General features: G+C 34.3%; 1 protein-coding gene across 1 annotated transcript in view; it reads left to right on the forward strand.

Annotated features, from left to right (window-relative positions):
* Positions 1-23,761, forward strand: part of TMEM232 (transmembrane protein 232) — an 88,832-nt gene that overhangs the window by 21,342 nt on the left and 43,729 nt on the right. The window contains exons 7-13 of the mRNA XM_072416098.1: positions 1,006-1,105; positions 2,625-2,752; positions 5,705-5,877; positions 8,297-8,420; positions 9,678-9,879; positions 14,882-15,054; positions 17,609-17,856. Of these exons, the coding sequence (XP_072272199.1) occupies positions 1,006-1,105; positions 2,625-2,752; positions 5,705-5,877; positions 8,297-8,420; positions 9,678-9,879; positions 14,882-15,054; positions 17,609-17,856 (1,148 nt within the window). The remainder of the gene's footprint in view (positions 1-1,005; positions 1,106-2,624; positions 2,753-5,704; positions 5,878-8,296; positions 8,421-9,677; positions 9,880-14,881; positions 15,055-17,608; positions 17,857-23,761) is intronic.

The following is a 23,761-nucleotide window of genomic DNA, read 5'->3' on the forward strand; positions in this document are numbered from 1 at the left end:
TACTTCCTAGCTAAATGTTAAAATGTCAAAATGTTGCCCAGGGCGATCACAAACACTTTAGTGTGATTGTCTGGCATCACTAAATGATCAATTAGGAAGGCCAGTCTGACTTACTATGGGAAGGACTGTCCTTGGCCCCTCCCTTTTATTGGATTTCAAATGCTTTAATCATCAACACTCAGCTTCATATGTGGGCAATCTGCATGTAAAGGCAACCTACATGACAATGGCCACCCCTGCAGACTGGCATTCACCAAGTAAGACACTTTCAAATCTGCATTATCTGCATACTCCTCTCAAGGGCTGTGTAGGGAAGTAGGGTACTAGGAAGTGTTCAGGAAGCTACGTACAGCACCTTGCCAGTCCTAGTTAGTGGTATGATCTGCTCTGCATTGCATAGGGAATAAAAAATAAAACGTTATTGAAATGGAATTTTTTTTAATAATATATATTTTATATTATTAATGTATAGATAATGAGCTAGGAAAGGAACTGGGAAAGACAAAATTTACATTTAACTTCAGTGAAATATTTCACTACATTACTTTTCTGAATAATTTATTTGTGGACATTTATTGTTGGCAAAAAACAACAAAATTTTAGTTAAAAATAATTTCAGAAGCATTTCAAAATCACCTACTTTGCATGATAGTGTAGTCCACATAATAAATAATAAATGGTAGCTTCAATGGAAAGTTGAAAACACATGACAATACAAGAACACAGTTGGAAGACAAGAAGTGTTGTGGTTCTTCATGTCAGGATCCCCAAGTTTTATTTTAATGAAAGCTTCCGATTTGTAAAAATGATTACATGCACTTTAAAGAGTAGCTGGACATTTTCATTTTTGCCTTTTAACCGTCCCCTCTTTCTCATTCCTTAAGCATTAATTTAAGTACGCTCTTAGTAATAAAATATTATAATTTACATTAAAAACTGTGTATTAAACAGAATAAGTACTCAAGCAATCTGTAAATGGTAATGAACCTTCTATTCTACCAACAGCTTGGTCTGGTGTCATTTTTAAGACTTTATTGCTTTCATCTCGTTGGAAAACTACAACAGTTTGAGGAACAAAGGGATAGACTGACCATATACTTAAAAGGTCTGTATCTTTATGTTAAGAATGTAAAATGTTCTCAGTAGCTGTTTGCCATTCAAAACTGCTTGCAAAAAATGGTCACAATTGGACCAAACGGGTATTTTCATGTTCCTCGATTTGACAGGTGCATTTTCTATGTTCCTATATTTATATGCATGTTAGGGTCCTTTATTAGAAAAACCCACTACAGATGTGCCTGAATGCCCTACATTTATATAAAAAGAGTGTGTAAGTATTTCTTTGTAGAGCTGTGACGGCAAGGTGTGTTTCTAAGCGTAAACCTTTCTCACAAATGTTATACACATCTGCTTCTTATGCCTTGTTAAGTGAAGGTCTTAACATGAATAGCAAATGGTCTGTAACACAATGCGTCTGTGATGCTTGGTAAAAATTTTAATCTTACCTGCAATGATTGGCAGGAATTACAACTTGTAAAGCTTGCCAAATATCTCGATTGAAGTCATTGAGAATCCTAAGATGTTTTCTTCCTTCTTCTTGCCCTTCTCTCCACAAACAAAAACAGGCATTAAGTAATTTATAGCACTACAAATAAGTAGTATCAGCCTTGATACTATTTTTGGATGACTTTGCCCCCTGTACCTGTCAAAAAATATAGACTGCTCAGGGTACAAAGGTATGCATATAGACCTACCCCTTCCTAAAGCCTGTTTAGTTAGTAAAAAAACAAAATAATTATCACCCAGAGTTTTCCTCAGCTGGCAGGGAATTAACCCTTAAAACTAGGTGTCTCCCAAGTTTCTTGTGGGAATTGACAGCTATGGCAAAACTGCTTTTAGGGTCAGGCAGTCAGTCCTCTGACTCTTTCCTCCAAATAAGTTTTTTATATTTTTTGCTTTTATGGTGTTTTATTTGGTACACAACACTGATAATTATGACTCTCTCCTAAACTACTGAACAATGCATGTTATTATTTTATCCTAATATTTTGAACTTGTAATGTCTATATTAGACAGAATCTTTTTTTCTTGCAACAAGCATGATTAAAAGTTTGTGCACTGTTGCTTAGAAAAGTGTTACCACCACTAGTCAGGCCTCTCTGGGCTATGTTTGGCAGCCCCGTGCCTTCTACTTTGTGTAGTGTTGTAAGAATGAGGTTGGGTTACAAAGCAGAGTTAGAGTGTCTGTAAATGGATGGCAAATTTTCTTAGCGTCAAATACGTCTCTTACATTTAGAGGCCAATGTATCAATGATTTACCCAAGATTTACCCAACATTCATGCATTTTTCACATTGGAATAAATCAGAAAATGTGGGAAACATGAATCAAAGTTGATTTCCACATTTTCTGTTTGAATACAATGTTAAAATGTTTAAATTTCAGGTAAAAAGTGAATCTTGAATTGATAAATAGCACCTTGAGTTACTTTGATAATGAAACACTGTTTCCTTTGAGTTGTAATAAATTAACTTTTATAAACAATAGTTTGTAGTATGTTTTGCTCTCCCCATCTGGTTTAGTAAAAGTAATTTTCTTCATAAAAGTACAATTTTCTTTTTATAGCTTTGCCCGCATGTGAAGCCTCCTATGAACTATATCCGAATATTCTCCTGTCTATACACATAATGTTAAAGGTTGGAAAAATTATTTGTGACTTAGAGTTTGACGTGGAAACAAATGCTTTGCTAAAGGTGAGATTCTCATAAACAGTTACAATTCTGCATGAATGTTTAACCAAAAGGAAGATTTGAAGTTAAACTGATTTTTTTTTCTATGGCAATAGGCAGAATAGACTATTATTAAATAATTTGTAATGCATTCGTATTATTAAATGATATACAAAGTGAATCTTTCTAAAATTACCTTTTCAAGCAAGAGAGTAGCTTGTAACTGCTGATTATGTCATATATGCATATTCATTCTGAGTAATCACATAACAAAGTGTATTTGAGGAGCCAAATAATCTGAATGGTCACATGGCTGTATTATGTATAATCTGTCTTTATTAGTTTTCAAACAAAAGAGTTTCCAAACATGCAAAACAAAGGAATCACAACAATAAACTTAAAATACAAAAATATACTTAGATGTGTCTACATATATACAGCAAAAACTAACACATGGGGATAAACAAATTGCACACAGTAAGTACAATATTACCAAAAAAGAAGAGAGGGAAAGAGGAAAAGAGAGAAAAAAGGGTAGGAGGAGAGAGAGAGAGAGAGAGAGAGAGAGAAAGAGAGAGAGAGAAATAAAGAGCGAAGATATCACCAGTCAGTAGTACAAGTTCAAATATAATTGCATTCATAATAAGCATACATAGTGGTATCAATATGTCCCGGGGAAATTATAATACCTTACCACATTAAGGAATTATGCCAGGGAGGATCTCCCTGTATAATGAAAGGTAACCCGCGGAACATTATTAGGTAAGGTAGGATTTCACATCCCCAGATGCCCTAAAGAGATCCCAAATATCCCATGACATGCGGTCCCGGGAGCCCAATTCTTCGCAAAGTATTTGCTGCTCTAAATAAGCAATGTCATCCATCTCTTTCAACCATTCCACCATATTAGGAATGTCAGGGGAGCCCCAGTGCCGTTCAATGACTCGGTGTCCTGCAGTGATGAAATGGCGGAGAAACCCTCACATGGCTGCATTAGATTACAGTACAGTGACAGCTGCAAATCCCAAAAAGGGAACTGTATATGTTGTTATTGGTATACAAAGGATGGGCATTTCTTCTTTTTTGCAAATGGAATTCCTGTAAGAAATTTATTTTTATTTGTGAAGAAGAATAAAGCATATTTAAATATGTCTTATTCGGTTTTATATCTGGGATATGTTTATTTCCCTAGTTGTTGAACTTGATGGACTTTTTTTTTTTTCAACCTAACCTACTATGTAACTATATGTAACTATGTAAATATATATGATAAATAATAATACATAGCCATGTAGCCATGAAGGGACAGGCAGGGTGTTCTTTGCAGGATTACCAGGTGCAAAAAAAGAACAAGAAGCATGAGCAAAAAAAGAAATTTGCAGCTGCCTCATCTAGGGACTGGTAAACCCCATTGTATTACATTTAGCGTTTTGGCCTATAATATGACCCAAAACAAATGGTTTTAGTGGAATGTTCCCACCATCAGGCACATAGGAAGCCAGTTAGTAATTAAGCTGGGTTATCTTCGACAACCTGAAAGTAAAGTATAATTTTGTGTTGACTGACCCTTTTCTATATAGGAGACAGTTACAATTTACTGCTTGATCATTTAGCATTAATGCCTATATTTTCATTAGGATGAATGTTCTTTTTCCCATGTATGTTACTTTTTCTATGTGCCCAACTTACTAAATGTCTAAAAGGGAATTATTATGCTAATGTGGAAAGTAAAACAACATGACAAATTACTATTTTTTATCTTTCACGGTTGTGCAGTAATTTTTGGCTAATTCCTGTGTAAAAAGAATTTGTTTATATTTTAATATATTTATTGGTGTAAAAAAGTAACACACACATGGAAATAACTATATATGTAATGTCAGATAGGGTCTTACAACTTAGGCATGATTTTTTTTACATTTCAATATATTTAGTGGATATGTGTATTTTTGGGGGGTTAGTGACTTCTTCAGCAAGGCATGGCTATTCTCAGTTCAGTAATGGGAGGCTATGTTTTTTCTAACAGGCTTGTAATTATTTAGGTACATGTATAGTGATCTTCGTATATTATTAACTGAACATTAGGGAAAACTTAGTAAAAGATCCATGGTAACATAACATGTCAAATAACAATCCCCAAAGGGTGAAAGGACTGCTGGGTGATTTATTTTTACATGGCAAGCCAGTAGGTGATCACCCTACACACTGCTTAATTCAAGTACATTGCATGGCTTTTGTTGAATGTGAACAACTCTATGTGGAAGGTACTTTTAGACCTCATAAGCTGGAAGCTGGTAGTTTTCATAAGCTGTCAGGGAACTTTGCTTGAAGTCTTACTATGTGTTTGTTGTAAACATCAAGTGTGTAAGGCAGTCACTGACTTGCAAAGGTATTACACAAAAGAATTTTCTCATCGTGTCCTTAGAGGTGATGCCTCTCTAAGGTTGGGGTCTGCTTGGTTTTGGCTAGGTGGAGAAAGTGAGCCTTACCCATACCAGGATCTTTTCATAGGGGAAAGATGGCATGTTGCAGAGATTCAGGACCTTTTCCAGACAAGAACCACAGTTACACCTGGTGAACATTTTTAATTCTGGTTCATTTTTTACACTAGATGATTTTGCTTTTGGGGCACTGTACTGTAAGTTCCAAGGAATAAAAAGACGGCATTGTTCATTTATAGGGTTTTTTTCAAAATATTCATAAAAAATCTTTTTTAATTGATGGAGACTTCTAACATCTCTAGGCAGTATTCTTTTGATGTTATGTATATGTAGTATGTGTAAATTTAAATATGATTAAATATTTGTTTTTACGTGTGTGCTATGAATCTGACACCTTTAAGTAACTCATATATTGCAAAAATATACTGTAGGTTCGAATATCCAAGACTATCGTATTTGTCCCTAATTTCAGAAAGTATCTAGAAAAACTTTTTTATGACCATCTTCCTTTGACATTTGTTGTTATGTATTGCAGAAACAACCAGTCCCTATAGACCAATCGAGTATGCATCCAGGAGAAGCTGAAATAAGCCCATTCCTTTGGCACTGTCTTCTCATTTGGCAGCACATTGAAAATAATAGCACAAATTTGCATGATATTATCCAGCATCTCTTCCTCCTAAAGGGACACCTTTATCGGGAAAACTGGTTTGTATGAAGCAGACTTTATTTTATCAGCGGCATATCATTAAGGAAAATTTACATAAACATTTACTCTTGCAATGCGTTTACTTTTTTTTTCTCCCTAATTTCCATATATTACCTTCATAATATTGTGAACCTTTCCTGACCTGCTCATAAAGTTATTCCATGTGCATCTACATCTTAAAACTTAAACTGGTATTTCAGATGTGGTTGAATGAGATATACAAATAAATAGATATTGGTGAAAAGTCTCTCTGTCTCAGCCTGTGCTTAGACTTTCTCAGCCCTTTAACGTTACCTATACCGAGGACTGTTATCAGAAAAAAATCAGTGATATTGTTCATTAATACCTATTAAGACTAAGAGATATCCTGGTAAATTTTCAAATGCTTAGAGAGAAACATGTTTGTACAATGGTTGCACTGGTGTCATGCAGTGCAGATCGGTGAAGTTGTCTGATCGATAAAGTCACAATTGCCAGGCTGCATTTATTTCAATCAAAGAGAAACATACCTTGTGATTCGCTTTGTAGAGTTTAAGGGTAGATGTCTTAGGACAACGGAACTGTAGTCAAACAACACAAATCAATAAAGAACTATTTTAATACAATGTCTAGTTCCATACCCATGTAAAATCCAAACATAAGGAGTAGGGAGATTAAGAAAAAGTGAAAAAAGAAAAAAAGGGAAAGACAGGGTATGACTATTAATCTGATTCTGAGTATTCTGAGGGTAGTTTTATACAAACCCATCTAAAATAATAGCAATTTAAATATATTTATAAATATTCTGTTTTGTGACTTTTCCAAAGTTTCAGTTTTCTAGAGCATGGTATCACAAACAGTTTCTGGTGTTACTAAAGGCCTCTGATGGCATGATCTCCCTGATTAGGTTACCAGGTCTATACACATACTGTGGCCCTCATAAGGTCTAGCTTAACTTCTTCCTAAAATTAAAAATTAAGAAAAGTCCCAATTAATAACCGTATCAAATGTATGTAAATGTGTGTATGTGTATGTTTTCTTTCACTAAACAAACATGAAGATCCAGGTAATGACCTATGTTTCTTGATATTCACCTTGTTGCTGCCAATGCTGGCAGCTAAGATTGTGTGTTTTTGGGTCACCTCATTCTGATTGCGGGGGCAGTGTAAAAAGCAAGAAGGAAAAAAAGATAATTTATTTATGTTGTCAGATTTAATTGGGGCTACATGAAGTATTTTATAGATTTTTTAATTATTTATTTGCTCCAAATACATAATTAGTAGTTTGGTGGGGGGCCAATATTGATGCAAAGTACTTTTATTCCTGGAACAAAAGAAACAGTCCCACTGCTTGCAAAAAAGCCAGGTTGTTTTTCAATAAAAGACATTTGTACACTGGGTCTTTGATGAGAATTCACTGTACAAATGTCTTTTTCTTGAATAAAACCTCCAAATGATGCAAACAGTTTCTGATTGTGGATGATGCTTGGTTACTCTTTATGGTAGCAGGGCAATTTTCATTTGATACTTTAAATTTCTGTTGACTTAAAAAAGCTAATATAAGAAATAATATGAAAAAACAACAACAGATGGATTGCAGAGACAATGCGATAAAAGTTTAATTATTATTAATACACTAAGTTGTAATTATTTATAAATTTGATATGAGTTATTAAAGCAGTCCATCATTATTAACTCTCCTGTTTCTTAAATGTTCTATCAGCATATGCCTCATTTTTGTTATTTAGGCTTCCATAATTCATCAAGTAAGTAGAAGAAAATTAACTCTGACAGCCAATTGGGAAATAAATACATACGTTTTTATATTGCTTAATGTGCCATCTGTGAAATGTAGCTCGAATGAATTCTAAATTATTTAAACAACTTCGTATTAAAATCTGAACTTGTAACTAATTAAAAGAATCTAAGAAGCATCTAAAAAGTATGTAGGATGTTTCAATATATGCCATTTACAGACAGAGCTACAGGGTGACAAAGTTGCAAGGGTACCCTAAAGAAATTAGTAACTTTTAGATTATTCAATTCTATTTCCTGCATTGTGACCTTTTAATGTTAAGCTTTAGCCATTGGTTATAAAAGCTTAACTTCCTTTACGCAACATTAAGGTGGAAGCCAGTTAATCTAACTGCATGTTTATGGAATGTGGGAGGGAACCAGGGTATTTGGAGGAACCCACACAAAATTGGGGAGAACTTGCAAACTCCAGAGAACATGCCATCATAACCCCAGCATGGTCACCAATTTTAATTGAAAATAAAATACACTTTGACGGGAGAATATCACAGTTAAAGTCATATCACATTAGGTTATCTGCTCTTCATTATGAATCTTTTATACCAAATTGTTATTATAAATCATTTAAAGTAGTTTATTCCAATATTTGTAATATTCTAATATTTGTTTTATTTCCTTTGTTTAGGTTGGATCCACTTCTTGCTATGTTTATTTTGGGGGATGCTGCAAAAAATGAAATATCCTGTTTAAAAACATTATTAGACCTTGGCAGTGACATTCTTTCTCATATTGTACAAACTGAAGTAAAGGTAGGTAAATGGACAACATTTTTTTATTGATTTTGATGAAAATACTGTATTTACTCAAATATAAATGAATCATATATGTGTGATCATAATATGTGAATCAATACATTCATGGTGTTTGTTAATACACTTTTTTTAAAAAAGGGGAAACAATTAAAACCACATGGGCTCATTCTGGTAATCATTCTCCCCCTTTTTGCAGGGTAAATTATTTTGTACTTTTCAGTTATCTATGATCAGTCACTTGGTTTTAGATGATCTTTTCTGCATTACTGTTGGCTACCAGTGGATGACAAGAGTTTGTTATACAGTTTACATGAGGACATAGCACAATGTAGTGGTCTGAGTTAATACTGATATTCTTTTTCTAATCACATTTTAGGTCAAAAATCTAAGCCTAAAATTGAGTGTATATATATATATATATATATATATATATATATATATATATATATATATATATATATATATATATATATAAAATAAAAGCTAGGGTAATACTTAAAGTAGAGAAATGCTCAATGTTCACAAAAGATGCACCATATCATTTCTTTGCTCTTTGTTCTTCCCTCTTTCTGTGCACCTGCTTTGTGTTAATGATACATATTATCATTAAATAGGCTGTCATATCACTGGGGGCAGTAGCAAAATGATATCCTAGGAGGTTAGGTATATGGAAGTGTTTTTTCCAAACTTTAGGAAATATTTAGGGCTAGTTCACTAGGAGAGTTGTGAGACAGCGTGGTTAGCACTTCACAACTGATTATAACCAGGGCAGAGCTGTCTCCTTGCTTTTTGTTTTAGCAATTTAAAAGGAGGTTAAAAGGCAGAGGCATTTGTTCAGACCGTAAGTTTAATAGACAATTCACTGCCAGGCTCTACAAATAGCATCTCAAAACACAGCTGTAATGGTGTGGGATACACATAGACCACATACCACCACATGCTTTAATTTATTTCATTGGTAAAGTAGGATGGGGTCGTGGTAGATTGGTGGCAATCTGGCAGATTGCCCTTAAACCAATCCAAAATGTCCAATGAATTAGCCTTTTGTTCACTGTGCCTACAGCTACAATGAGAGTTGTTTTAAAGTTAATTTTCTACATCATAGGTATGTGTAAATAGTTGAATATCCATAGTTTGGCCAGAATTCTATTACAAATATGGTTCTCAGAGTTTTTTTTTCATATCCTTTTATTAACAGCAATATATTTGGATCTAAACCTAATCTAAAATGTATTTTTATTATTTTTATGATAGGTCTCAAGTGACAGATGGCCATGGGAAATTATCTGCAGTTACACAATGGTACTTGCAGATGTTTGTTTGCATGGATCTACATCAGATATCCAAAAACATGCTTTCATTGGCTTTAAAAGTGAAGGTGCCTTGAATGAATCCAACAAAGAAGCGAGTTTGAATAGTTTATTGCGTTGTAAGGCTTCAGATATATCAGATGCAAGTGAGTATTTTTTCTTGATCTGTTTTTTTTGTGCTGTTTAAATGAAATTAAGAATTGGCTGCAATTTTTATGGTTCCTCAAGGCTGAACATAATATGTATTTTCTAATTCTGTCCTCTTCTGAAGAATATTTCAAGCCCAAATTTGAATATTGAATATTGAATATTACACTCAACAAGACAAGACAAGACAAAAATCTGTTCCAAGAGATGGAAATTCCCTTTATGGGCTCTTTTTATAAAACAGAGAATCAGACATTCCCTCAAACATTCCCTCGTGGGACTCTACAAGGTCCATGTTTTTCAATGGCAGCAACTGATTCTCAAGAGGGAATGTATGAGGGAATGCCAGAGTCCCTGCTTTATAAATAGAGCCCTTGGATAGTTGTCTCTGGAATAGGGAGAATTTCCCCTTTATTCTTTTTCCATTGGCAACCTAAAATCTTAAATTTTCCCTTACAGTTTCAGTGAAATCCCCAGGCAAATATAATATCCGTTTTTTCCCTACTTGTGTTTTTTTTTTCTTTAGCAAGTTGGTGGGGTGAATCTTCCTTAGAGACAGTTTTAATCCACAATAAAATATTTCTAAACATTTCTAAAATATTTACCACAGGGATCCCCATACATTGTACAAATGCAATATTGCAATATAATATTAATTATAACAACAATAATAATAATAACAATATTAAAATATAATATTAATATAATAATAACTTATAACATGGTTTAGTGTTTGGAAGTGTTTTGGTTGTTATTAGTTAGTTACATTGTAGAACATATTATTCCAGTTTTTTAGCCGTTGTGAACCAATACTAATCTCTCTATATACTTGTTCTGGTGACTACTTTAAAATTTACCAACAGTGGTCACTAGTCCTAATAACAAGCATGAATCAACCCAATGGGAGCATCGTCAGCAATTCTAATCCTCAACTCTCGAATACTTTAACAAAAAAAACAAACTGGCATTACATAAACATTCTTTTATGCTTTCCTATTCCTACAGAAGTATGAAAGGATATTTTTGTTCTTCTTATATAGCCTATTCTATTTCAAAACTATTGTTGTTTAATTATATTCATTTAAAAACAAGACACAATGTTTTGACAGAACTAATATTCTTAATACTTCATTTATTTGCTTGCACGAGCAATGCTTATTACATTATACTGTCTGCAATTAAGTATTACAAATAAAAAGAACAATATTGATGTAATAAATCTTCTAGATATTACAAAATAAAAATAAAATACTCTGTTTTATTGGGAGATGAAGAGAACATATTAAATTCTATACATCATTTTGTGGTAAGCGGTCATTTGTATAGACAAACTTCTATGGTACCCGAAGTTTAAAACAAAACATTGTATTTTTTTTTTTGTTCATTTGTAATTTAGTTGTTGGACATATGTGCATTAACTTGGTGGTCCTGAATGTTATTTAAAAAAAAAGCTTGTAACTGTTTCCTATTGATACAAATTACAGGAAAACACCATCATTACTAGAACTCTACCACTTTTGTAAAAGTTGATGTCCCTTTTAAAAAGAGTGTTAAATGATATGGAAAGCAATTGCACACAATCCTTTCTTTGCTAGCCCTCAAAAAGTATACAAGTTTTTTTTCTGTTATTTCCTCACCCTGTTTCTATTCATTTTCACATTTTTCAGCTCAGTGACTGGATTGCAAGGCTTAAATCCTGTTCTGTTCAGTAGTAACTAGCTGGAGAAGTCTTGGGTGTAGAAGTGATAGATGGGTGCATGGGTAGTGACAGCGGAGCGGTGAACTTCCCTGTCATTACTTTCCCAACATGGTGCAGTTGCTGGCACAGCACTGCATATTCTGGCGTCTTCTAGGCTGTTTCCATCTGTGTCAAAAAATAACTCATCAGGGAAAGGAAAGTTTATCTGTTTACTGTCTCAGCCAACCTCCACTCTGCAGGTTTTGTTTATTAGTAGGCAACTGCCTGCAGTACAGTACAGTACTTTTACCTTACGAAGGGAATAGTTGAGTGGCAGATGGAGTTTTACCAATGGTGGTGGTGCTGGACAGCAGTAGTCACACCAACTACGCACCCCTGGTCTCCACTAAGCGCTGATATGGTACAGTGAGGAATATGGAATCAAACTATGGGGCAGTAAGGTGACCCCTTGTTCTGACTTGAAAAAGGGGGTCATTATGAAAAGGAAAATTGTGTAACATAGCAAATGTGCCATATCTGTACAGAAAGCCCTTCACCTGAATAACTGTTTATGATATTTTTCCTGGAGTTCAGCTTTAAACTCTTTCCATTTTTGATGCATTTTTGTATATTTTGCAGCCAAGGCAAATTAATAGGTGAACCTCTAATGAGAGCCCATAGGTCATTTATTTTTCTCATATATTAGTTACAATATATCCATAAATGTATGTTTACCACAAAATTGCATATTTTCTGAATATTTTAAATTCTGATGCTGGAACAAAATGTTGTTTAGTATTTCCCATAAAACTGTTAAGGTAAGCTTTCACTCCTGCTATGAATAATGGAGAAGCTGTGTTATTAAACTTTCCTATACATATAAGAGAATATTCTGACTTTATAGCCACCAGCAACCTGGGCATGGTGAATGCAATATATTTATATTAGCAGATTTAAATTGAGAAAGCATATATATCAGGCTATGGATATTGAAAAACCGTGTTTCTGTATCGTCAGAACAAGAAAAAATATTTTTTAGTTAAATATTTATCGGGCTTCAGAGATCCAATTATAAGCATATGAATGACTGTTATTGATTTAAGGTACAGGAATTCACTCAGTATTACAATAGAAATGCATTTTTTGACAGAAGACAAATGCAGAAGGAAACCTGATTTACTTGATTTCCAATTTTATTACTGTACGTGAGCTTTTATCGGGTTTATGTTTAGGTTTATATACAGACAAAATTTAAAGCCATTGCATAACCTTCAAAAGGTTGTTAAGATGGTAAATTGCAACAATAAAAAATACAGTATATGTAAATGGCAAAGTCATATTGTTGCATAAAAAGCAGGGTTGTGGGCTGACAAGTAATGTAAAAGTAAAAATGGGTAATATGATGGTAGAATTAAGTTAAATATATAAATATGCAAATAGAGCAAGACATATGGATCCCACAGGGAAAGAAATGTATTCATGGTACTTTCTTGAAAATGAACAATTCCTTCATTCGTCATTATATTTTGTATTGTGATGGTAATGGGGGGAAAAACATTTGCTGTTTATGCTAAGGGATACAATTATTCCAATGTAAGCAGAGCTGATATAAAAAGTGCATTATTGTGGCTTAACAGGGATATCCTTCATTGTAGGGAATGGTAGAATAGGAGAATATGAAAGTGATGCTGTCACAAAAAGAGATGCTATTAGGTATAAACTTCAGAAGTACTTGTACATTCATGCTGCATCCTGCAGAATAGACACAATATTGAAATGATTAACCTTTCTAATCAGCAGAACTTTGGGCCTGATTTAATAAAGCTCTCCAAGGCTGGAGTGGATATACATTCATCAGTGAATCTGAGTGATCTAGCAAACCTGAAATGGATTTGTTCAAAGTAATTTGCTATTTGTTAGCAAATGTTTTTAATCCTGGACCAGATCCATTCCAGGTTTTCTGGATCACTCAGCTAAATTGTTGAAAGTATATCCTCTCCAGCCCTGAAGAACTTTTAATAAATCAGGCTCTTTTTGTTAGCGTGATGTCTTGATGGTAGCTATTTCAGTAAAATGTCACAGACAAATATAATTTATTAAAGCCCATTTAAAGCTGATGTGTTTATCTTTTTCTAGTCCTATACCCCAATATATAATTATCTGTGACAGATTTTTGCCTTAAAGTGGCCCTTTCTCTTTCCTTTATCCTAAGCCATACCTTATGACAAGTGTCCCCTCACAGGCTTGGATTGCGGAGAAAAGATGGTGATGTAGCAGGCACGTTTTGTTGCTGAGAGATAAAGGGCAGATTATTACATTTGTAGATCTGTCTTGGTGCTTCTGCTCAGTTACATAAATGGCTGAATGTTTATTCAAATGCTCAAAAACTGTCACTCAAAAAGATTGATGTTTAGGGTGACGGTGTTAAGAATGATTGTTATGCAGGCTAGAGGTCAGGAAGTTTGAGCAACCTGTTGTGTTCTATAGAGAGGAAAAAGGAGAGGGTGAGCATCAGGTACCCAACTCTGTCCTACTGATTAGTAAAATTTCACCTGTCTTTAGTGGTTGGCTATTTAGTGATCTGGCATGGCTCCCACCAGATGTCCCACAATGATTGGTAAAACAATGTTGTGCTGATCAGCTGTCCTGATACTACATTTTAGACCATCTCAAATGAACATTTTGGGTGCACGCCTATGGGCCTTATTACTTTGTTAATATTTTATCAGACGGACATGCATCTTAGTAATATATACAGTTCTATTGGTGTTAAAAAAAAATAACTACTTCTAAAAGGAGTCCAAAGAAGTCGAGAAGAACTGTTAGGTATGTTATAAAAAAATCTATCTGGGTGTTTCTTACTGCTATAATAAAATATATGACACTTAACTATGAGATGTGACCAGTTTTCTACACAAAATAGGAACTTTTGTCTTGCATGTCCCGTATCCTTTCAACTTTTTTTTTTTTACTTTTTGTAACATTGTTCTTTGTTGTGTGCTCACTTTGATGTTTTTCTGTTGTAGAATATGATGCCACTATACATACATTTCAATAATATGTGATTAGATTTAGTTAGCAAATATGTTGTAACAGTATATAAAGATGTTTATGTGGTTTATTAGCCCTTACTTTTCATAGAACATTCTTACATGAACACACTTTCAACACCCGTTCTACATTATGTCCTATGGACCTGTGAATTAGCATATGCTGTTTATCATTGCTTGATTTTTGTTTCTTAAGCATCTATTACATAAGTTTAGATGGACAAGAAGCGGGGTAATAACTGCATCATATATACATATTTTACTTTTTTTCAGAAGACTGTTGGATGATTTCCTACTGTGCCGTTTATAATTTGGTAAAAATCTGTCATGACCTTAAGTCGGATACAAACAGAGATGGCCTCAGACTTGCAATTTGGAATACTCTATACAAACATAAAAGTATAGAAAAGGACACCAGAGTCTTGGATGCTGAGAAGATTGCTGAGGTTTGTGTTGAAGAATCAATTACCATCTGAATGCACTTTTTCCACCCCTGAGTCGTTTGTTTTAGTTTTAAAATTGCCCCCTTTGAGGGACAGCTAGTGACATGACTGTGGACTTTTTAAAACTCTGCGTAACATGTCAGCGCTATATACCGTAAGTACTGTATAATAACATTAATATTTAGAAAGATACATTTGTTTTTAGTTATAGGTAGTTATGAATGTTGTTTTGCTATTTTTGTACCAAAGAACCTAGTAGGGCTGCAGCCCCAAAAACACTAGGTGGCAGCTCCCAGGCTCTCCCTACTAGGGGCAGGTGAAGCAAAGGGCTCAGTGTAGGGACTGGAAAAACTCAAGTACTGAGTAGGCTGCAGGGGACAGACTGAGATCAGGGCAGATGGCAAGGGGGAGTAAGGGTCTGGGCAGACCAAGGTCCGGGCAGGTAGAAAGACAGGACGCTGGGTCGAGATCAAGCAGGTATAGCTGGGTAAAATCTCAGTTACAAGCAGAGGATCCAGAAACCAAAGCCTGGAACAACAGAGGTTAAAATATGACTAGCAGCCAATAGCAGAGCAAGACTGACACAAGAAACTGGTCTGGTATCCAGGCACGGGTGCATAGGTGCAACTTATCTGAGAAATCCCTCTTAAAGGCTCTCCTGCAAGCATATCAACAAAGTGAGGAGTTTCATGAAATTTATGAAATGCAAATGAAATGCAATTATCAGACATCACACCATTGACAAGTGTGTTCAGTGAATGTCAAGTGAATGGACAAGGAATGTTACATTTACCTAATAATAAACAGAGTGAATGTTACAGTACATTTTTGTTGCAATCCAATGCCCCTAAGCTGTGCCTAAAAATGCACCTTTCAAAGATAAAGACGAAAATGTGTTGGATCAAAGTAGGATGCCATTTTTTTCTGTGCTATGCAAGTTTATGGGAAGTAGTATATGATACAGAAAATGATGCACAATAATTTGAACAAGACTGCTTTGTTTAATCAATTTAACAGCATATGTTGGCAAAACTCTGTGGTTCTACTGAACATTACCACCCTCCGCCATCTGGTTCTCTAGATAAATAATTTATATGTAGCATTAATCAGATTGTATTTTTAGACACCGCAGATGCTGAATGTAACAATGTTAATTTAGAAAAATACTTGGCTTCTGAGAGACATTAACAAAATATTGAATTACTTAGCCTTTTATCCTGCAGAAATCTTTGCTTTTTAATTTGTAAATAGTACAGATTGACAATACAAATTTATTGTGGAACACATTAGTGCTGTCAGACAATTAGGTTATTAGAAATATTGAATTGGGTTAGAGCATTTTCTTCTAATTACTGGAGTAACTTTCAATCTGCTTCTATTCCCTGGCATGGGATATATATACTGAATCTTATTTTTAAATGTCAAATATTTATTAGTGATACAAAATTGTGATGATTAAACTCTATGTATTAGGTTGCCTTCTACAAATTACAATAAGTAGCTTTTAAAGTTTATGTAAGTTAGTGAAACTGTGCGACTAGTACACTAGTCATTTCTCAGAATTTTGACCTGGGAATAAGCTACGTACACACGTCCAATGGTTCTCGCCTGATAATCGGCTTAGAGCCGATATCAGGCGGGAATCTGGCGTGTGTACAGCACCAGTCTTACATGGTCCGAACGACCATCCTGGCGGATCCACGGATAATGGAAACTAATGATTCTTATGCGATGAAAGGGGGAAAGCGTGCAGCAGGCTGACTAGAGTAGAATGGTTCGTTCATGCATCGTGCAGTGCTAGTCGTTGGAATAGATTGTAAAACATCCTTTCCAACGACTATTGCACCTGTGTTTGCGGCTTTAGTATTCTTGAGTACATCTTAGAGGGGTAAATATTTTAAATCATAGTCTTCACCACTTCATTTTTTTCAAAGATTTTAGTCATCTACATTTCTTCTATATTAACACAGTGGTCACTAAAAGAGAAGTGCGAGCAAGTCAAATTCTGAAAACAGTCATGTTAATTGACATATATTATAAGTATTAACTTTAAAATAACATTTTTCAGTTTCAAATACCCATTGTATAGCTGTGTATGACTCTAGCTGTACACCTATCCACACAACAATGACCTTTCATTCCTTTTAGATTCTTGTTAACAGTTTGATGTTCTTCAATTGCTCCTCACCCACTTCCTATGAATTCATAGATACATAGTAGGTCAGGTTAAAAAAAGATGTAAGTCCAATTTTCACTTCCAATTCAATTTCTAATCCACTAAAAAGATAAGACCTAAAATTATTCTAAACGTTAGTCAGCAGCCAATTTTCATTGGTTTGTATTCAATATTCAATAACTGATTAGATTGGTTATGGCTCATGTGTACAAGGCCTAAATTGTTAATTTATAACAGTCCATGAGCCACGAATATAATTTTATATAATATTTGTTATTAGCTGGCTATAGTGCTTTGAGATTGAATATTTTTTGGATTGTTTGTTCTGTGCAGTGTGTTGACTGATTGTTTTTCTTGTTTTCATTTCTTTTTTTCTAAAAGGCTGAAGTGAATGGCCCATCGAATCCTTTTATTGCAACAAGTAGTAAGACACCTCCAGCCTCTGAGAGCCTGTCCTTCTTTCAGCATTCGGGAGGCAGACTTGCCAGGGTTCTGTCGCAGAAGTTTCTACCTCCTGTAGTGCACTATGTCCCAACTGCAAAAAAAAACAGCAAGAGCCATGTGCCCCATAAAAGCTCACGTATAATAGAACACAGCATACACAAGAAACCTTCACGTCCTTCTTTAAGGTAATGCACTTCAAAAAAGAAATATAGATATTGTTAACTCAGTAGATAACTAAAGTAAAAATTTAGCCAATATTATATATATTTGAATGATGCTGATGTGAAATGAAGGCCAGAGGCTCAGTTACCACATGCTTTATGCTCCAACGAGCCTCAATAGCAGCCTGTGTCAAAATGCAATGCAACTTGTTGTGCATGCTGCAGTGGTATTAAAGCAAGGCATTAGCTTTAGGACTGCCAAATTGCTTTCAATGGTATGTTTGTACAATGCATTTAAACAACACATGTTTAAAGCTCTTCAATCTCGTTTGTTTGAAGCTGGCAAAAAGTAAAAGCTTTATTTATAATCCATTTTTGATCCTGTAATGAATGGCAATTTAAAGGTTTCACAATGTACTATTGTATTAAATATGCTCACAGCAAATTTTTAACTTTACCTGATATTCTGTATGGTTTATATCTCCAAAATACGAAATTATTGTATTGTATTATTGTGTTCTGTATCTAAGTTACAAAATGTAACTTAGATACAGAACAGAAAGAAGCCTCCCAGTCTTTATTTGTAATTCTAACATCACTTGACTACATTAGGCCATCCCAATGCATAGGATCTTTTGATCATTGGGAAAACCCCAAACCTATTATGGCAAATTTTTCTTTTGTGAAAAATCCAATTTTTTTTCTCAAATCCACTGATCCACTTATCAAAATGTATTATCTGCCATTTTTAATTTGCTGAGGGTGGATTCTCCTATACAAGTAATAGTGTTTGGTTCCACTTTGTAAGATTGCTTGGCAATGGAACGGAAACTGCGCAATCTCACATATCAAATCTTAAGAAGAGAAGAGCACAGAACTATATAAGAAAGAAAAGTTTCTACAATTCAATTACATTAATAAAGTTGGATCACAATGGACCAGAAAACATACAAACACAATTACAGTTGGCTGTGCATTGTAGTAACGTGCTACTTTACCACGCTATACAGTCATTGGAAGATCTTCAAAGTATGATTGAGTTACTGAAAATTACTCATGTAGCCCTAACACAAAGTTCATATAAGTTAAAATCCACCTATAAAACCGTCTTTTTATTATTATTATTATTATTATTATTAATAATAATATTAATAATAGTAATAATAATAATAATAATAGTATTTATATAGCACCAACATATTATGCAGCGCTGCACATTAAATAGGGGTTGCAAACGACGGACAGATACAGACAATGACACAGGATGAGGAGAGAACCCTGCCCAGAAGAGCTTACAATCTAAGAGGTGGGAGATGCAGCACACACTAGGAAGGGTCATATTGAATGGTAGGTGAGTAGTGAGGGTTTAAGAGACAGAAGAAGACAGGTAGGCAGGTTTGAAAAGATGGGTTTTGAGTGCTCTTTAAAATGAACAGATGACCTTTTGATGTGCTATTACTGTATAGTGTAAGGGACTGTCTGATTAGGTAGGTATTTTTATTATATGCATAAAAACAAATATTTGATGACTCTAAAGTTGATTGTACCATCAGATTTTAAGGTGTTTGGTGACCCTTAGATACACATACAGATGTAAACATATTTCCTGGCTGAGAAATAATTAAAGGATCAAAGCACTGTGTTGTAAAGTAAAGTAAGCCAATGTCCTATCATAAATCTTTGGAACTGATTTTATCTGATAAATGTTCTACACATGGAGCGAGTTTATCATTCTGTATAATATTTTCACTTTCATTATTATGAAGACTACAACTTCCAGCTTTAGTTTTTGTACTGTAAATATTTCAGATAAGGTAAAGAAACCTCCAGTTATAGAAAAAGAAAATTACAATTTTATGTAATTACAAATTCACTATACAGTATATTGCAGCAATACTAAAAGCATATACATAGTACAGTATCTCATTTCTTTTTTTATTATGTTCATCTTTTATTTCTTCACTTCATTAAAAGCTGTAAAATGAAAATCTTCATTTTTCCAATCATGAATTATTTAAAACATTTTAAATATTGTGCAGCTGTATAGTTGATAGTCTTGCTCATAAAATGGGAATATTGGGAGGCCCCACTGGCAAGAAAGAAGGTCTCAGAGGCAAAGACTTGCTGCATTAAAAAAAGGTTTACTCTGCTCTGATTAGGATACAGCAGGGTTGTTGGACAAGAGCTAACTTAATACGGTGTGTATTGAATACTGTATGCTGTTTGTTTTCAGTATTTTTTATTGAGAATATTAACACAAGATTAGTTATAAAAACATGGTTCATACACAATCAGAAGGTTATACAGTATGCATTATTTTGGTAGAGCTGTTTTATGACATTTATAATAGTAAAAGAACATAGTAAAATCCAAACAACCCAAACTCAGGGATTATTTAAATTAACTGCTTTTTTCCAAAATATCTTTGAAAAAGGATTGATAATGAAAATAAAAAAGGAAGGATAAAATGATAGAAAAAGTTTGCAAGAAAGAAAAGAAAGAGCAGCATATGTGTAAAGGGGGGTTAAGACCAATTCTAGTCTATACCTGGCCCTGGCTATGTATTCTCCACAGTGACTTCTAGATACCCTCTGTTTTTACACATTTCTGGGTTGTTCAGCTGTTGGGTAACACGTAGCATAACACTTGTGACATTAGGACAGGTATGTATATACATCACAGTGATAGAGCCAGCCTAGTTTGTATTTTGCAACTAACTTATTCCATGTCACTAAAATGAATCATATTCTCAAGATGTGACATAAATAGATTACATGAAAAAATCTCAATATTACAGTAAATATTGTGTTTGTAGGGTCAGACTGGGGACCTGAGGCCCATCATACAGAGATTTACCACATGGCACAATATTGGCATGGCTTACTAAGAGAGGGCATAGTGTAACAGCTGCAGTTTATTCTAAGTCTGTATAGTCCATATACAGTCATGAGCAAATCAAAGTTTCAATACCGTGGTTTTGTGTATCGGGATATAATAAAAAATCATCTGGTCCTTAGCAGATCTTAAAATGCAATAAATGCAATGAACAACACATGACATATTACAGTGTGCCAATATTTAAATCAAAATGCAGATTAGCACTTCCATAAGCTTTAGGAAGGTAAGTAGCAGTCCATTATTAAAGATGCATTTGTTTAGCAGCACATAATTGTCAGCAAGTGTGTTTGAATTCCATCATTGTACGGTGAACTCTTGGAAAACGCAAATGGAAAGTGTTCTGGATAGTTGCCAATCTTCCTGGGAGTGGATGTTCCAGCACATTCACTGCAAGGTCAGACTATGCAATGCTCAGAGAAATTGCAAAAAAAAACTTGGTATTCATGTCCTTTGAACAGATGAAACCAAGTACAGGTGTTTGCCCATAATGCTAAGTGCAATGTTGGCAAAACCCAACAAAAGCATATCAAATTAAACACCTTACACCAACTGTCAAACTCAGTGATGGAGGTGTGTTGATTTGGACTTGTTTAGCAGCCAGAGGACTTGAGCACCTTCTAGTCATTAGGCCCAATTTTTTAAAGCTCTCCAAGGCTGAAAAAAAAAACACTTTCATCAGTAAAGCTGGGTGATCCAGCAAACCTGGAATTTATTTCCTAATTGTCATTTGCTAATTGTTAGCAAATGTTTTCAATCCTGGACCAGATCCTTTCCAGGTTTAATGGATCACCATGGTTTATTATTGAAGGTGTATCCTCTTCAGCTTTGAAGAGCTTTAATAAATCAGGCCCATTGAGTCAACAATGAACTTTTCTCTACACTGAAATGTGAGGCCATCTGTGCAACATCTAAAGCTTGGACATTTTGGGTCATTTACCAAGACAAAAATCCCAAGCACACCAGTAATTCTACAAGAGAATGGGTGAAAACTAAAAGAATCAAGGTTGCAACAGCCCAGTCAAATTTTGGACCTCAACCTAATCAAAAATGCTGTGACAAGACCTTAATATAGAACTAAATTTAAAAAGTTAAAAGAAGACAGACAGGCAATGGCCCTTTAGCAATAAAAAAAATATAAAAACTTGCCAAATCACACTTTTTAACTTACCTCTCCTCGCTCTATCATGGAAATCAGCATCTTCACTGGGTGCTCATCTATGGTTTAGAATTCATTCTTGATTGGCCATGAATGATGTAACTCCCACATATGCATACCGGAGTTCAGGCATTTCCGGCAGCCAACTGTGTGAGGATTGTACAATGAGCTGCATGTACATTAAAGAAAAGATTGTGAACAGTCAAGTAAGTTTTTTTTAATGCAGAAGGGATATCTCCTGCAATAAAAAAACTTGCCTTCTAACAATATTTCTTTTTTACATTAAGTTCTGCTTCAAGAGATATATGCATAAATGAATGCCTGCAAACCTCAATGAACTGAAGCAATGTTTTAAAGAAAGTTGGCTGAAATTCCTCCACAACAATGTGAGCGGCTGATAAATGAGTACAGAAAACGATTACTTCAACTTATTGCTGCCAAAGGTGGTTTGGCAAGCTATTGAATCATAAGGTGCACTTTTTTTTTTTTTACCTATGGCTTCTCAATTTTGACTTAATGTTTCTTACATTATTAATGATTCTGGAATCTGCTGTGTGTTGTTTTACTCCTGAGGTTAGATGTATAAAATTTTAGAACCTGCTTAAGACCAGACGATTTTTCTTTTGTCCTTATGTGTAAAACCTGTGTACTTTCTTTACTTGTGACTGTTAATATGATACAAATACTGCTTTCATTATATACAGTAGCTGTCGTATATCTGTCATTGATAACAAGAAATTGGTAAAATGAAACTTATCTAATGAATATGTTTTGCTTGACACAATATAGGCAGAGAGACAATACTATTTCTGAGCCTACTTTTAAAGTTATAGTTTTCTAAAACCATTGGAGATCACTAATCAGATTGAATTTGTGTGGAGACAAAAAACACTTAATACCATACAACATAGTGTATAGATCTCAGAGGTTAGAATCATTTAACATTGCTCCTCACATTGCTAGTCAGTAACTTCAAAAATCAGTTCTATCATCAGTGTCTCTGGGTATAAAAATAAAGTTTGTGACTGGTATCCGTGAATATAAAAGTTTAACACCTTAAGCAAATGATTGAGCTCAATTACACTTAGGGAGTTGTCCTTGGAGCAGGTTTTCCCCTATTGTAAGATTTTTCTTTAGCTCTTGTTCTGGGTCCAACTATAAAATTGTGGATTTTAACTTAGTAGATTGGAGGCTAGGGAAATCATATATGCAAAGAACAGTTACTTAAACTGCCAATTGTGTTACGATCAGATTCTGGCTATGCAAATGATGTAACATATAACATTATGTGCAAAAAGTGGATCAGCATATTTATAACTAACCATTTTTGTTTTTCTATATAAACTTATACATTACTTAAACAAAATATTCACTATAAAGTTTAGCTACCTGTTCTTAAACTGCCAGTGTTTGGAGTGTACCATTCAGGTAACAAGTGTTATTTAGGTATATTTTTATCTAATTATCTGCATAAATATGGAAAATATATTCCTATCAATGCATATAGATATTCAATTAAAGAAGGTTCATGCACAAATAATAGCTAGTCATTCAAGAAGAACAGTTTAGTTAAGAAAACAAGGTAAGACAAAGTACACAGCAATATTGTCAGCTATTTAAACACATAGGAACTTCAATCAATGATACATATATATCACATGGACATAGTTATTAGTAGTAACCCCTGTAATCATCTAGTAACTACTTAATACACAATACATCAAATAACATAGAATGCAATTCAGGAATGTGTAATAGCTACCTGTAAAGATGTTGATGGGTACTCCATGAGCCTGATTCCCTAAGAGCTCCCATCATTCCCTTCCCTCCTTTGTTATATTCCAGCTCCCCTTTTTTATATTTAAGTCCCATTAG

This window comes from Pyxicephalus adspersus, chromosome 6, assembly GCF_032062135.1.
Source record: "Pyxicephalus adspersus chromosome 6, UCB_Pads_2.0, whole genome shotgun sequence".
NCBI lineage: Eukaryota > Metazoa > Chordata > Amphibia > Anura > Pyxicephalidae > Pyxicephalus > Pyxicephalus adspersus.